The sequence below is a fragment of the Pelophylax lessonae genome (genome assembly GCF_965119305.1).
Source record: "Pelophylax lessonae genome assembly, chromosome: 1".
NCBI classification, from domain to species: Eukaryota; Metazoa; Chordata; class Amphibia; order Anura; family Ranidae; genus Pelophylax; species Pelophylax lessonae.
In genome coordinates, this window is record NC_138768.1 from 24,337,507 (window position 1) to 24,352,309 (window position 14,803).

The following is a 14,803-nucleotide window of genomic DNA, read 5'->3' on the forward strand; positions in this document are numbered from 1 at the left end:
AAAAAAAAACCGCCCAGGTGTGTTATTGCAGGCATTTTTTTTTGGGCATTTTTGGGGGTCTTTGGAGGCAGGCAAAACATCTGAACTTGTGTATAGGGGTATATATACACACATACTTCTATGTATTTATACACATACACATATAAAGGTGTGATAGCAGAGAAGCCATATGGGTGTGAATTATTTCATTAGCGCAAGTATAGTGTTCTGCTACTTTTACACCTATATATGTGTATGGGTATATATACATATAAGTGTGTGTGTATATATACCTATACACAGAAGTACAGATGTTATGCCTGCCTCGCATAACCCCCAAAAAATGCCCAAAAAAACGCTTGCTACAAAACCGGCAAGGTGTGAAAAGAGCGGAGCCATATCCCTGTGCTAATACAAACAAACTTTTTTTTCTGGTTCTGGACATGCTACAGAGCTGAAACTTCACAGGTACACTTTTTAGACCCCCCCAGACACTAAATCCAAAGAATTTTTTTTTTTTTTAATTTTTCCAATAATTGGCTCTCTATCAAAAATGACAATTTTTAAGAACTTTTTTTGTGTGATTAATAGTCCCTGGGGCATGCCTCAGAACCCTAGGCACTTTTTAGGGGCATTTATTGGGTTTTAGGGCTTCAAAATGGTGTTTTTTGATTACCGAAGTTTGGGTCCCATTGATTTCAATGGGGTTCTGAAATCCGGGCCGAACTTTTGGGAGGTTCGGGTGTTCTGGTCGAACCGAAGTTTTCAAAAGTTAGATCATCCCTACTGGCTTTAGCCAATTTATGGTGGTACTATCAGGCTGTGCAATTAGCTCAAATTTCTATAGTTTACTCCCATGGCCCCGCCCCCTACCAGACTGGGTTTTAATGGAAACACAAGCAGTTCCACATCACACAACTGATTTTCATTTTGATTGCTTTTTGGATGTCATGGACATTCTCAAGTTTCCAGGCAGAAAGAACTGTAAAAGTGTGGACAGGGCACTGGACAAAGCACTAGGGACAAAACTGATGTGAAATGGTTTGATACAGTAATGTAATCCTAACAGATTACAATGTATTACAATGTATTATGTCATGTTTTGTTTACCTGGAAGACGGATGCCAGCATTGGCCAGAGGACACAGTGGTAGGACATCAGGGGATCGTAGGGACAAGGTAAGTGTCACTACAGGGATACTACAGTGTAACCCCGAGTGTAGGTCGGGGTTATTGCTTTTGGTACTGAAAATTACCCCTGAGCCACACTTGGGATTACAGCCAAGGAGGTTAAAGGCTCAGGAAAACTTTACAGGTGTTTTGAGTTAATTAGCTGATTAGAGTGTGACACCATGAGTCCAAAATATTGAACTTTTTCACAATATTATAATTTTCTGAGATACTGAATTTTGGGGTGTTAGTAGCTGTAAGTCATAATCATCAAAATTAAAAGAAAAATGATTGAAATATATCACTCTGTGTGTAATGAATCAATATAATATATGAGTTTCACTTTTTGAATTTAATTACTGAAATAAATTAACTTTTTAATGATATTCAAATTTTTTGAGATGCACCTGTATGTAGTTTATTTCAAAGTGGATTTTGGGGATTGGTGCAATTTTTTACACAGTGCACAGAAGGTTTCAAAAAGACTGGTCGAGGTGGATAAAAGTGTGTTTTTGTTTTGACTATAACATTAATAAAAACATTTTTGCAATATAATATCAATTTTTTAACCCAGAAACTGATAAATATATATAATACTTTGTTATCTGAAGAAATGAGAGTTATGGGTGAATAGACAGACCCATGGTGGAAATGTAAACATTGCTCTGCTCCATACAGGGTATACAGGTTCAGGAGCTGAGCTGGTAATTGGGTTTATACTTGGTTGTCCTCCTCCAGATAAAGCCAAAATCAGTCTTGCAGTGGGAGTGTCTGTCCAGTAACTGATGAGCAGGAGATCCCTAGGTGGGATTACAGGAGGAAGAACTCTTAGAGGGGAATTAATTAAAACTGGAGCAGCCAGAATCTGGGACAGTTGTGGATGGCAACCAATCAGCTTCTATCTTTCATCTTCTAAGCTTAACTAAACAAGCTGAAGATAGAGGCTGATTGGTTGCCATCCACAGCTGATCCAGATTCTGTTTGATCTTGTTTGATAAATTCCCCCTTTAACCACTTGCCGACCACTCTATAGTCGAATGATGGCTTCAGCACGGCCTGCTAGTTTTGGGAGGCCATAATATGACAGCCTCCCATGATCGTACCCACTACACATCCACTGTAGGGTGCGGGCAGTGCGCTCTGTGATCACAGTGTCTGGAGAACCCTGCTGATCAAATTGAAGTAAAGAGCCAATCAGAGGCTCTTTACCATGTGATCAGCTGTGGAACAGATGTAACAAAGAAACAGATGTAAACAGAAGCCGGTTATCAACACTCTTTTCCTTGAGCTGACAGCATGACAAGAGAAGAGAGCTTATAACAGGCTTCCATAAAAGGGACATATACACTGAAAATCAAGGCACTGATTATCAGTGCAGTTCCACCGGTGCCAACCAGTGCTGCCAATCTGTGCCCACCAGTGCTGCCAATATGTGACCATCAGTGCAGCCTCTCAGTGCCACCTCATCACTGCTGCCTCATCAGTGCCCATCAGTGCAGCTTCATCAGTGCACATCAGTGAAGGATAAAAATTACCTGTTTGCAAAATGTTATAACAAATTATGAAAAAGTTTTTTTTTTTTTGCTTATTTAGCAAAAAAAAAAAAAACAGTGGCGAATAAATAAAAGCACAAGAAAGCTCTATGTGTGAAAATAATTATAAAAAATGTGTTTGGGCACAGTGTTGTTTGACCGCACAATTGTCATTCAAAGTGTGTCAGAGCTGAAAGCTGAAAATTGGCCTGGGCAGGAAGGGGGTAAAATTTCCCAGTATGCAAGTGGTTAATGCCATATTATCAGCTTTAACTGATGGCTGTGATTATTTATGAAATAATAAACGTACTCATCTTTATCTGTTTGGTCCGGTGAAATAAATCCTTCACTAAAATCTGCTTATAGATCTTCTGTAGAAAGCTCAGATGACAAGATCTGTTTGTAACTCTCCAAAAAAACATTAAAACATTTTCTAAGGTTTTCTTCTATTCATTTAGAAGTTAGGAGATCCACATTATTTATACAGACAGCTTTCTTTCTTCCTAGATTAGTTATGGAGCCAGAGACACTTTACTGAGTGATAGAAAGATGTATCCAAACTTTTTCCGGACAGTTCCGGATGATGAGATGCAATATGTGGCCATAGCAAAGTTACTGGAAAGGATGAAGTGGAACTGGGTCGGGATCCTTACATCTGATGATGAATACGGAAAGAGGGAGATCCAACAACTCAGCAAACATTTATCTAATCATGGAATTTGTATTGAATTCAAGATTCTGGTGTCTGTAAAGAATTATAATAAAATTCCTCCAGAGCTGCAAACCTCAACTACGGAAGTTCTTATTATTTGTGGCTCACTTAGTATGACTTATTACAAGTTTTTGTATAATAATCTCCCTTATTACACGGAGAAAACATTTATTCTACCAGATTCTTGGTCAATAAATGATATGTTTTTTGATCTCAGTAACTGCAGCTTGGTGTTCACTTATCCCCATCTCTACATAACAGGAATGCTGGAATATTTTGATAGTTTAAAACCATCCAACCACCTAAATGACCCCCTGATGGAGGATATTATCATATCTGAATATGGATGCTTTGCAAAAAACCAAATGAAAAATTTCCTTATTCCACTCACAACTCGAATGCCTCTTAGTAACTGCAGTTTGGAGACACTTCTATTTAGTTTATATTTTCCTGATGAGAAAACATCCTATAGAGTGTTTATCTCAGTCTACATTTTGGCTCAAGCATTACATGACATGGATTTCTCTTTTAAAATAAATAACAAAAAATCTGAAATAAATCCACACACAATAAAGTATAAGGTGAGAGGGTTCAATGAAAGGTTACTCGTATCTTCTTATACTCGGTCAGTTTAGTATTGGAACACAATGTGCCCAGACACGTCTTTCCACCACAAACATCACCCCCAATTTAGGTTCATGTTTAGTTTAGAGGCCGCCCCACAAGAAATCCCTGACATTAGGAGATCTAACACTTTCACTTCCAGAGCTGTTTTACCATTTTTGCACAAATGATTAACCGGTTGCCGACCGCCGCAAGTACATATACTGCAGCGGTCAGCCCCGGCCAGGCAAAGTGACGTACCCGTACGTCACTAGCCTGTCACTAGCTTGTGAGCCAATAGCGGGCGAGCGCACGCCCGCAGAGGCGCGCGCCTGCCCCGGCTCGTTCCCTAACAAGTCAGTGCGTGTGACCGGCGGACCCGATGTCCGCCGGTCACTCGCGATCGTGCGCCGTGAAGGGAGAAAGGCAGGCGGCTGATGTAAACAAGCCGCCTATCATTCTCCCCTGTGTAAAAATGGAGATCACACGGTTCTACTATGTAGGACCGTTGATCTCTGTTCTTACACCAGTAGCCATGTCCAATCACAGTTAGAAACACACCCCTAGGGACATACTTAACCCCTCCTTCCCCAATAAAGTTAACCCCTTCCCTGCCAGTGTCATTTTTACAGTAACAGTGCATATTTATAGCACTGATTACTGTAGTAATGTCACTGGTCCCCCAAAAGTGTCAAAAATGTCAGTCAAGGGTCCGATCTGTCTGCCGCAATGTCGCAGTCCCGCAAAAAAAATCGCAGATCGCCGCCATTACTCATTAAATAAAAAAACAACAAAAATGACAAAAATCTTTCCCTTAGTTAGTAAACGCAATAACTTTTGCGCAAACCAATCAAAATACGCTTATTGTGATTTTTTTTACCAAGCATATGTAGCAGAAAACAAATTGGCCAAAAATGTTAAAAAATTTTGATTTTTACATTTTTTTGGGGGGGGGAATTTCATATAAAAAAATGTGAAAAATATTGTTATTTTTGCAAAATTTTTTGCTCTTTTTTTGTTTATAAGGCATGATCAAAAAATTGCACAGGTGATCAAATACCACCAAAAGAAAGCTCTGTTTATGGGAAAAAAAGGACGTCAAATTTGTTTAGGTACAGCGTCGCACGACCGCGCAATTGTCCATTAAAGTCACTCAGTGCCGAATCGCAAAATAGGCCTTGGTCAGGAAGGGGGTAAAATCTTCCGGGGCTTAAGTGGTTAAAAACTAATCTTAGGCCTAAAGATTATGTAAAACGCAGAAACAATATTTTCAGAAACCAGAGACCATGAGAAAAAAATGGTTGTGGTTTAAAATGTTTATGTCACATGATATTAGCAAAATGGTTTACTGAATGCAATCCTTTTCAGTAAAAGATACAAAAATATAATTTTAGGTCATACAAATGTAATTTAATACCCACTTTTTTTGGTAAAATATAAAAGATGTGGTTGCACTGAGGAAATAGATACCCAGTGGTTGTAAACCCTTACATATACCAAATGAAGTGACTGGTCTCAGGTAACCATCTGTCCCCCACATCCATTCAAAGTGCCAAATTTACACAGAATCTATCAGCTCTGAAAAGCGGGGGGTGGGGAGCTGAAGTTACAGGCAGTGAAGAGTGCTCTGAGAGGTGATTGGAGGGAAAGGACACCTCCCCCCCTTCATGCAGCACACAGGAAGAGAGCTGAGGTTGTCAATCACAGCACCTTCCCCGCCACCATTTTTTCCTTGGTGTCAGGAAAACTTGTCAGAAGTGGCTCATGCTAAAGGCAGAGGAAAGATGCTCTGTTCTGGGGACTCTCTAGCTCCACCTGCCTTTCAGCTGCAGTCAGTCCTGCAATCAGATCAGCTTGTAAATTACGTGACTTTCTGCACTCAGGGCCCATTTGTTGGATCTGTTTCCATGAGTGTGTGCTATACTACTGAAATACTGAACTCCTAGACTATTGAACCTTGCCTGATTACTGGACTACTCTGTCTGTCTGATGATTCTGTACTACTCTGCCAGTCTGTGTATGACCCTGCTTGTCTCCGACCATGCTTCTGGATTCCGACTTTGTACCTTGCAGACAAAACTTGATGCTGACTTGGCCTGCCTGACCATGCTATGCCTCAACCCCCAGCCAAAGCTCCAATCTGGACTGAACCTCTCAACAGGTACCTTTCACAACAAATTGGCCACAATGGAAGTGGACCCAGCTAAGGTGGTTAAGACTATCACGCATCAGGGACAGTTAATGGCTGCTCAGGAAATGCACCTTTCTTCTCTGGATGCATTGACTGCTATAATTAAAACCTTGGTGCCAGCATCCTCTGCAACAATCCAAACTCCAGTTCCGGCTCCCGTCCAAGCTATATCTTCAGTGCCTCCCAAACTTTCCTTGCCTGACAAAATTGGAAGCGATACTGAAGACTGCAGAGGCTTTTTGAACATTTGCTGCTTGTATTTTCACAATAACCCTGAGACATTTAGCACCACTGCAGCCAAAGTGACTTTTGGAATCTTTTTCCTAAAGGGGACAGCTTTGGTATGGGGCTCTCCTTACCTGGAGCATAGTGATTCTTTGCTGCAGGATGCAGACAAGTTCCTGTCTTCACTTCAGACTGTTTGGACAAACTCAGTGTGATGGAACTGACCCACAGTGTGCTTGTGGGCTTCCGTCAGTATACCGCTTCCTTCAGTCTTGAACATAGATATCACATATTGTAGCCGCCCTACATACAAGACTAGCCAACAAATAGCTTGTATGAGATCTGGAACTGTTTAATGAACAAACTTACAAAGAAGAGTTATTTAATTTTTGCGCACTTTTCCTCCAGAGGGCAGAGGAGTACACACAGAAAGCGTGCAGAGCGTGCAGGGGAGACACTGAGTGAGCGTGGTGTGGGAGCAGATTATCAGCTGCGCAGCAAAACCAGGTGACAGGGAGAGTTGGTGGAGGAAATGAGGGGCATAGGTGTGGGCTGAGGACCGGACACTGGCAGCAGGCAGGTACAAGAGACAGGGGGACTGTTAATGGACGGCAGATTGGCTGATGCGAGCCGGCAGGGAACCAATAGGGGAGACAGCAAGTGCCGGGCTGATCGGCTGACCTAGAAATCCGGTGGGGACCTGACGAAAGAAAGACGAAAGAGTGGGAACGAAAGGAAGAGGCAGCGGGGGGCCCCGGGACTGACAGGTGGGCAGAGGAAGTGCTAGGCACAGTGCAGAAAGGAGACAGGAGGACAAGGGGAGGCTGCAGGAGCTTACAAGCAGTTCAGGGGTAGCAAAGTAGGAGAACTGGGAGTTTCTTAGTACCTGGGAGTACCCTTGTGACTGGGAGTAACTTTTTGGCTGGGAGTACCTTAGTACCTGGGAGTACCTTAGTAACTGGGAGTACCTTTTGGCTGGGGGTACCTTAGTACCTGGGAGTACCTTTTTGGCTTGGAATACCTTAGTACCTGGGATTACCTTAGTGACTGGAAGTACATTTTTGGCTTGGAATACCTTAGTACCTGGGAGTACCTTAGTTCCCGGGAGTACCTTAATGACTGGGAATACCCTTGTGGCTGGGAGTACCTAGGGACTGGGAGTGCCTTAGTTCCTGGGAGTGCTTTAGTACCTGGGAGTGCTTTAGTACCTGGGAGAACCTGAGTGACTGGGATTATCCTTGTGGCTGGGAGTACATTAGAATCTGGGAGTACTTTAGTGTTTCAGAGTGCCCTAGTGACTGTGAGTACCTTAGTACCTTGAAGTGCCTTAGTTTCGGGGAGTACTTTAGTACTTGTGAGTGCCTTACTGACTGGGAATACCTTAGAGACTAGGAATACTTTAGTAACTGGGTGCTGTGGAGTGACTGGGTGCTGCAGAGTACTTGTGTAGTGTGAAAACCTGAGTAAGGGAGTACCTGAATGTTGTGAGTACCTGAGTGTTGTGAGTACCTGTGTGTTGCAAGTAGCTGAGTGGAGTGACTGTGTAGTGTTGTATACTGCTGAGTAGCTGTGTGTGACTGAGGAGTAACTGTGTGCTGAGAAACTAGAGTCAGGAAGCTAGTAAACAGCTAAACAGACAGACATAAATTCCCAATCCCCATTAGATTAGTGGGTACGATCAGTGGTGTTATTAAGTTTTGTGCTGCCCTAGGCCTGACTAAACTTGGGTACCCCCTAATTTAAATATACCACACCCCTTCCTGTTTATGACCAGCCCTGTCATCTGTAAACCACAACCACAGACTATCAGTGCTCATCAGTGCAGCCTCATCAGTGCCGCCTCATTACTGCCCATCAGTGCAGCATATCAGTGTGGCCTCATCAGTGACCATCAGTACAGCCCCTTCAGTGGCCATGGGTGCAACCTATTAGTGCCCATTAGTGCAGACTATCAGTGCATCATATCAGTGCCCATCCATGCAGCCCCATCAGTGCAGCTTATTAGTGCCGCCTCATCAGTGGCCATCAGCGCAGCCTCATCAGTGGCCATCAGTGCAGCCTCATTAGTGGCCATCAGTGCAGCCTATTAGTTCCCATCAGTGCAACATATCAGTGCCCATAAGGGCAGCATATTAGTTCAGCCCCATGAGTGAAGCTTATTTGTGCCACCTCGTGACCATCAGTGCAGCCTCATCAGTGCCCATCAGTGCTGCCTTATCAGTGCAGCCTCATTAGTGCCTTATCAGTGCAGCTTATCAGTGCCACCTCATCAGTGGCCATCAGTGTAGCCTTATCAGTGCCCATTAGTACAGCCTTATATCACTGGATTAGTAAGATTACTCCTTTCTTTTAGGATATTCGGGCTTGTGTTTGCTGCCACTGATTGTAATCATAGGACTATTTCACTTATTTGTATAATGACTGGGAAGTCCATAGTCATTAAAGAAATAGGTGAAATAATCAGTGGCAGCAAGTCCAAATATCTTATAAGATTGGAGTAATCTTACTAACCCAGTGACATATTCCGATAGCACATATGAGGTGAGCAGGTCCAAAATATTATTGCCATTATATACAATTAAAAGTCTTAATTGTATATGATGCAATTTAATATGATTGCTCAAGGACAAGGATGTTTAAAGAAATGAAATTATATTATTGACATGATGCCTGCCATACCTGGGGGCGGAGGAGGGTAGGCGGAGCATTAGGCTGCGGTGCCACACTTATTAGCATTGGCGGCTGTCAGGCCAGTTGTATTAAGTGTGGTCGGCGGCCTGCGGTCTGTATGAATGTCCTCACCGGTCGGTATTATACCCACAGGTAGCAGTGTGACCGCTTTATGGGGCTACCAGACTGATTTGCCTCCTGGACCCTGCCCTCCAGCCCAAATTGCCCCATAAGACTGGCACTATGCTAAAAGTGTAGTTCAAGTAGGTGGGGACATTTTTCATGTAGGAACTGGGAGAAGGCAGCTTTTTTTCTTTCGGGGTGCAGATTTTCTGCTGCCCCCCTGCAAAATGCTGCCCTAGGCCTGGACCTTGTTGGCCTAGGCCAAGATACAGCACTGGGTACGATGCCCGACGGGTGTGGAGATGCGACTCGGTGCACATCCTGTGGCATGTATGAGTTCCTCAATCAGGCGATCGAGGACGAATACAGCTGCACAAAATGTAAGCACATTGCTTCCCTGGAAACTCCGGTCCTGAATCTAGGGAAGCAACTGGCAACACTGAGAATAATCTCCATACTTAAAGAAACCTGGGAATGTACTCGGCAGGTGCTGGCAGGGGCCAGCACAGAGGTGGGTGGAGAGATAAGGGTACAGGCATCAGAGCAGAGTAGTTGGGTGACAGTTAGAAGGGTAGAAGGGAACGAGGCAAGGAGGTCGGTCCTGGGATGGAACATCCCAATAAATACGCCTTGTTGCGTGATGTTGGGGAAACAAGTCAGGGACCAGCATTGCTGGAGCAGAGCGACGCCCCTAGCTGCCAGGGGAAGAAGTCCTCCAGTGAGGAGGCTAAGGGTAAGGAAAGGCAGGTTTTGGTGGTAGTGGACTCAATTATTAGAGGGACAGAGAGGTCAATCTGTCAAAAAGACAGTAAGCGTCAAACTGGTTGTTGTTTACTGTGCGCTTGTGTTCGGCACATCACGGATCTGGTGGACAGATTATTGTGTGGGCCTGGGGAGGACCCAGCAGTCTTGGTACACGTGGGTTCCAATGACAAAGTTAGAAAGAGATGGAGAGTCCAAAAAAAAAATGATTTAAGCTACATAGGAGCTAAATTAAGGAGTAGGACATCCAAGGAGCTGGTGTAGTACGGAGGGGTCTGGGTTCCTGGAGAACTGGGTAAACTTCCCAGTCGGCTACCAGCTCTTTAGTAGGGATGGACTGCACCTAAATGGGGAGGGTGCAGCCATATTGGGAGAGAAGATGGCCGAAAAGTTAGAGGGGCTTTTAAACTAGGTGATGGGGGAGGGTCCAGATTCAAAATTAGCGAGCAGGGAGAAAGGTTCTGCAGGCTTTATTGGAGGCATTAGTGGAAGGGTGACCAGAGATCCAAAATCCAAGGTGGGTAGGCTGACAAATTGAAAGTGCAGCCTCGTAACTTCTAATGAAGATATAGTATGCAACCAGACAAAATTAAGTTGCATTGGTTTGTATACCAATGCTAGACATCTGGCCAACAAGATGGGAGAGCTGGAGCTGTTAATGTATGAGGAGGATTTTGATTTTGTGGGAATTTCAGAGACTTGGTTTGACAGCTCTCATAATTGGCTAGCAACCATTCAGGGGTATTTCCTTTATCACAGAGATAGCGAGAGTAAAAAAGGGGGAGGGGTATGCCTGTATATCAAGAACAATGTGCAAGTGAATATGAAGGACGATATCACAAATGGAGCTAGGGAGGAAGTTGGATCCAAATGGGTAGAGCTTCAAAGGGAAGGTACTATGGGGAAGGTAATATTGGGCGTATGCTATGGGCCCCCCAACCAGGGGGAGGAGGGGGAGGGGGAGATAGACCTCCTATCACAGCTTGGAATGGTAGCAAGGATGGGAAATGTCATTAAAATGGGGGGTTTTAATTATCCAGATATAGACTGGGCAGAAGGAACTGCATATTCAGCTAAGGCTCACCATTTCCTAAATGTTTTGCAGGACAATTTCATGAGTCAGATGGTGAACGCACCGACAAGAAACAATGTGTTGCTAGATGTAACGGAACCTAAACCCACACTGTACTTGTGGACTTCCGTCAGTATGCGGCTTCCTCCTAGTCGTGAACATAGATACCAGATTTTCCCAGCCACCCCATACAAAGCTAGTGGACAACTTAGCTTTTACTGGAATCTCCTTTTATTGATCAGTCAAACAGAATTTATATACAGCATGGACCTTACCACACACAGGTCAGGGGTTGCCTGATTACATTATCCTATGCAGATGAAATTGTATACAGAAATCAAATTAACCTGAACTAATTATCTAGCCATCTGGACAGAACAATGTGAGGTCATTAACTTTTAACAATGGAACAGACAGACTTAACACAATCCACATCCCACCTCAATAGACAGACAATAGGGAGAGCTTGCCAGTGCCAGTCTGTCCGTCTCCTACATTAAAGTACATGGAATACACATCTAAGCATTGCTTTGATTATTTAGGAGTCACAGACTTCATGGCAACATGCTATACGTCTCATAGTGTAAAGTGGGATTAAATCTTCATATTTCTTGAGAAATATTGTTGATGAATATTACTCTTCCATTTGAGGTTATCCAAACCATTTTCTCAGTGTCCTTTAAGTATCTGTCTTTCACTCCCAGTAACAGTGAGTACTGTCACATATCTTGCCCCCCAAAGGTAGACTAACCAGGTACCAGACCTCCAATCGGTCTGTGCCTGATTTAGTCGGGTAACAAGTCCCAAAGAGTCAATCCATCATGGCAACCTCCTTGACAAAGTTCCACATAGTTTGTAAGTTTGTCCTGGCAGGGCGTATGGAGCTCTCATATCCAATCAGTCTGTGGAAGTCTGGTTTGGGCAGGCCAGACTGGGCTTCTTGGTCACTCTGTGTCCATAATAGACACAGGGTGACTTAAACATAAGAGGGCCCTAAGGGGCTGAGAGAGGTATTTCCCAACCTCTCTAAGGTAAGCCGTGTTCCACGGGCCCACCAACCAAAGTGACTCTCGTCACATCTCTCCCCTTTCAGAAGGAGACTAACACAGGAGGGGAGCCCAAACGGGTTGACTTTGAAGGTAGTCTGTAGTTCCAGTCCCCCAATGTCTGTACCCACACATTACCCCAAGCAAATTGTCCTGAACGGAGCATTACTCACCCACCCAACCTCTGCCTCTTTCGTAGAACATACCCACTGCGGGAGAAGAGTGGACTGGTCCTTCTCCCTGGAGTCCTTTCAGATGCTGAAGAGAAGACAGGGTGGCTGGGATCACTTCCTCATGCTGTTGGAGACCTGGGCCGACTGCCCAGCATCCCTGGGATATAGAGGGGAAGAAAGCAGTCCCATCCACTACCACAGGAACTCCATCTTTTGTACATTGAGGGCAGAGGCCAGCCGGACTCTGCTCTGTTGGCAGCTCTTCTGCTGGGCTGGTGTCATCATTCTGGGGCACCAACTGCTGCTGGGAAGGGGAGTCAACTGCTCCATCTTCTTTACCCTCATCTGGCAGTTGGGACAACCTTTCTCTGGTACTGTCTTCCAGATGTATAGATCCTGGCTGGGGAGGGAAGACAGTTTCCTCCGCTTTGACTGACTGTTGGGGAGGGAGGACAACAACCTCCTCTTCCTTCTCACCCTGGGCCACAGGTGTGGGGCAGAGGTCATTGATTCTCTGCCCAGCTGCCAGCGCTTCAGCTGGGTATAGAAGCTTCACTTCATCAGCTTGTCGCTGGGGCAAGGGGCCCATTTCCCCAGCTTCCTGGAACTCTGTAGCTGTTGCGGGTGCTGGGCAGAGGTTGGAAGCACTCTGCTCTGTTGCCAGCACTTCTGCTGGGGAATCCACATAATCTGCTCCGGCTAACTGTTGGGGAGGGAGACTGGCTTCCTCTGCTCCCAGACTGTGGATCTCTCGCTGGGAGGAAAGATGACCACCTTCTCACCCTGGGCCTCTTCTCTCAAGGAGGCTGAAGCTGCTATTGGTGTTAGGCAGTGCTCAGTGATGTTGGGCCCTGACACCAGCTGTTCTGCAGGAAAGTAAACTGAAAAGTCAGTGGCCTTGCATACATCTTCCTGGGTCACCAATTGTTGCAGGCAGAGGTCAGTAGCGCTATGCCTGGATGCCCGCTCTTCTGCTGTAGGCTCACTGGGATGTTCCTCCTCAGCAGAAAAGTCTATTAAATCCCCACCCTCTGGAATTGCTGAAAGTCTAGGGCATGGGCTGGTGGCACTTGAGCCAAGTGCCAACACTTTTATGGGTGAATTATCATCCATATCATCATCCTCTGATGGAAAGTCAATTAAATCTGTGATCTGTGGTTGGGGAATAAAGATGACTTCCTCTTCTCCCATACCTTTATGCAGTGGCTAGACAGACGCATTCCTCCATCCAAGCTCATCCTGCGCAGAAACAGGTTTGTCAAGGTGAGTCAGCACTTGCTGCATCTGCCATAAGACCTCCACATTCAAGACCGTGGGTGGAGGTGAACAAAGCACACTATTATTGTGCCACATTGTCGATTCTTCAGTTATGATTTCCAGACAGTCAGCTGGTACTTCTGGATATTCCCAGGCAAGGGGAGCCCAGGCCCGGCGCTGAGCAAAGTCTAGCAGCAGTCTGTAGGCGATCTCCAGCTCCCATTCCTGAACGGCCAAAAACTCCAGTGCCCAGAACACTTCTAAAATGTTCAGAATCTCTTCTCTGTAATCCATAATTTCCTCTAACTGCCACTCCAAATCGCTCCCAAAGTCAGGGTCCTTGGACAGCCTCTCTAGTAACAGCCTTGGGCCGCCATAGCAAAAGCCTTCTGTTGGGCTGTCGTTGGCTGTCCATGGGCACACTTGGGTTACATACCAGTGGGGAAATCTGTAGCCCTCATCCAACAGCATCTCCACCTGGACCAGCCTGCTTAACTCAGCTTTTCATTCCTGGTGCGGTTGTCTCCCCAAAAACACCATTCGAACTTTATACTGCGATCAGTACCTTTCATGGAAGGAGAGGAGGATTTTCCCTGGTGTCGCTGCTCACGGGCTAGTGCTTCCTTCCAGAGATCCCAGCGGATTACATCATGCCATCCTAGCAGGACATTTTCTGACACTGGTCCCCTGTGCCGCATCTGCATCTCTCGCAACCTCCTTCCAAATTCCTCTTCCAATGGCGGCTGATACCTGTACCTCTCCTCTTCTGCTATCCGGACCTTGGATCCCAGGGGAGGTTTGGATGTCCCAGACTGCAGGAAGCCTCCCTTCGCTTGCCAATGTAACAGAACCGCGACCTACACTGTACTTGTGGACGTCCGTCAGTATACGGCTTCCTCCCAGTCGTGAACATAGTTACCAGATTTTCACAGCTGCCCCATACAAAGCTAGCCGACAATTTAGCTTGTACTGGCATCTCCTTTTATTGAACAGTCACGCAGAATTTATGTACAGCATGGACCTCCCCCTCCTGATCAGATTACCACACACAGGTCAGGGGTTGTCTGATTAGATTATCCTATGCAGATGAAATTGTATACAGAAATAGAATTATCCTATTCAATTTATTCATAAACGACCTAGAGGATGGGGTAAACAGCTCAATCCCTGTATTTATGGACGATACTAAATTAAGCAGGGCAATAATTTCTACGAAGGATGTGGAAACCTTACAAGAAGACTTGAACAAAATATTGGGGTGGGCATTTACATGGCAAATATGGTTTAAT

At 45.0% G+C, this 14,803-nt stretch overlaps 1 protein-coding gene across 1 annotated transcript; it reads left to right on the plus strand.

The window, feature by feature from the left end:
• Positions 1–3,229: 3,229 nt before the first annotated feature.
• On the plus strand, positions 3,230–6,626 carry LOC309565240 (extracellular calcium-sensing receptor-like; the record flags this gene model as incomplete). Its single annotated transcript, XM_082270102.1, has 2 exons — positions 3,230–3,973; positions 6,069–6,626. 2 exons carry the CDS (start codon positions 3,230–3,232, stop codon positions 6,624–6,626), a joined length of 1,302 nt encoding a protein of 433 aa, XP_082126228.1.
• Between the last annotated feature and the right edge of the window lie 8,177 nt (positions 6,627–14,803).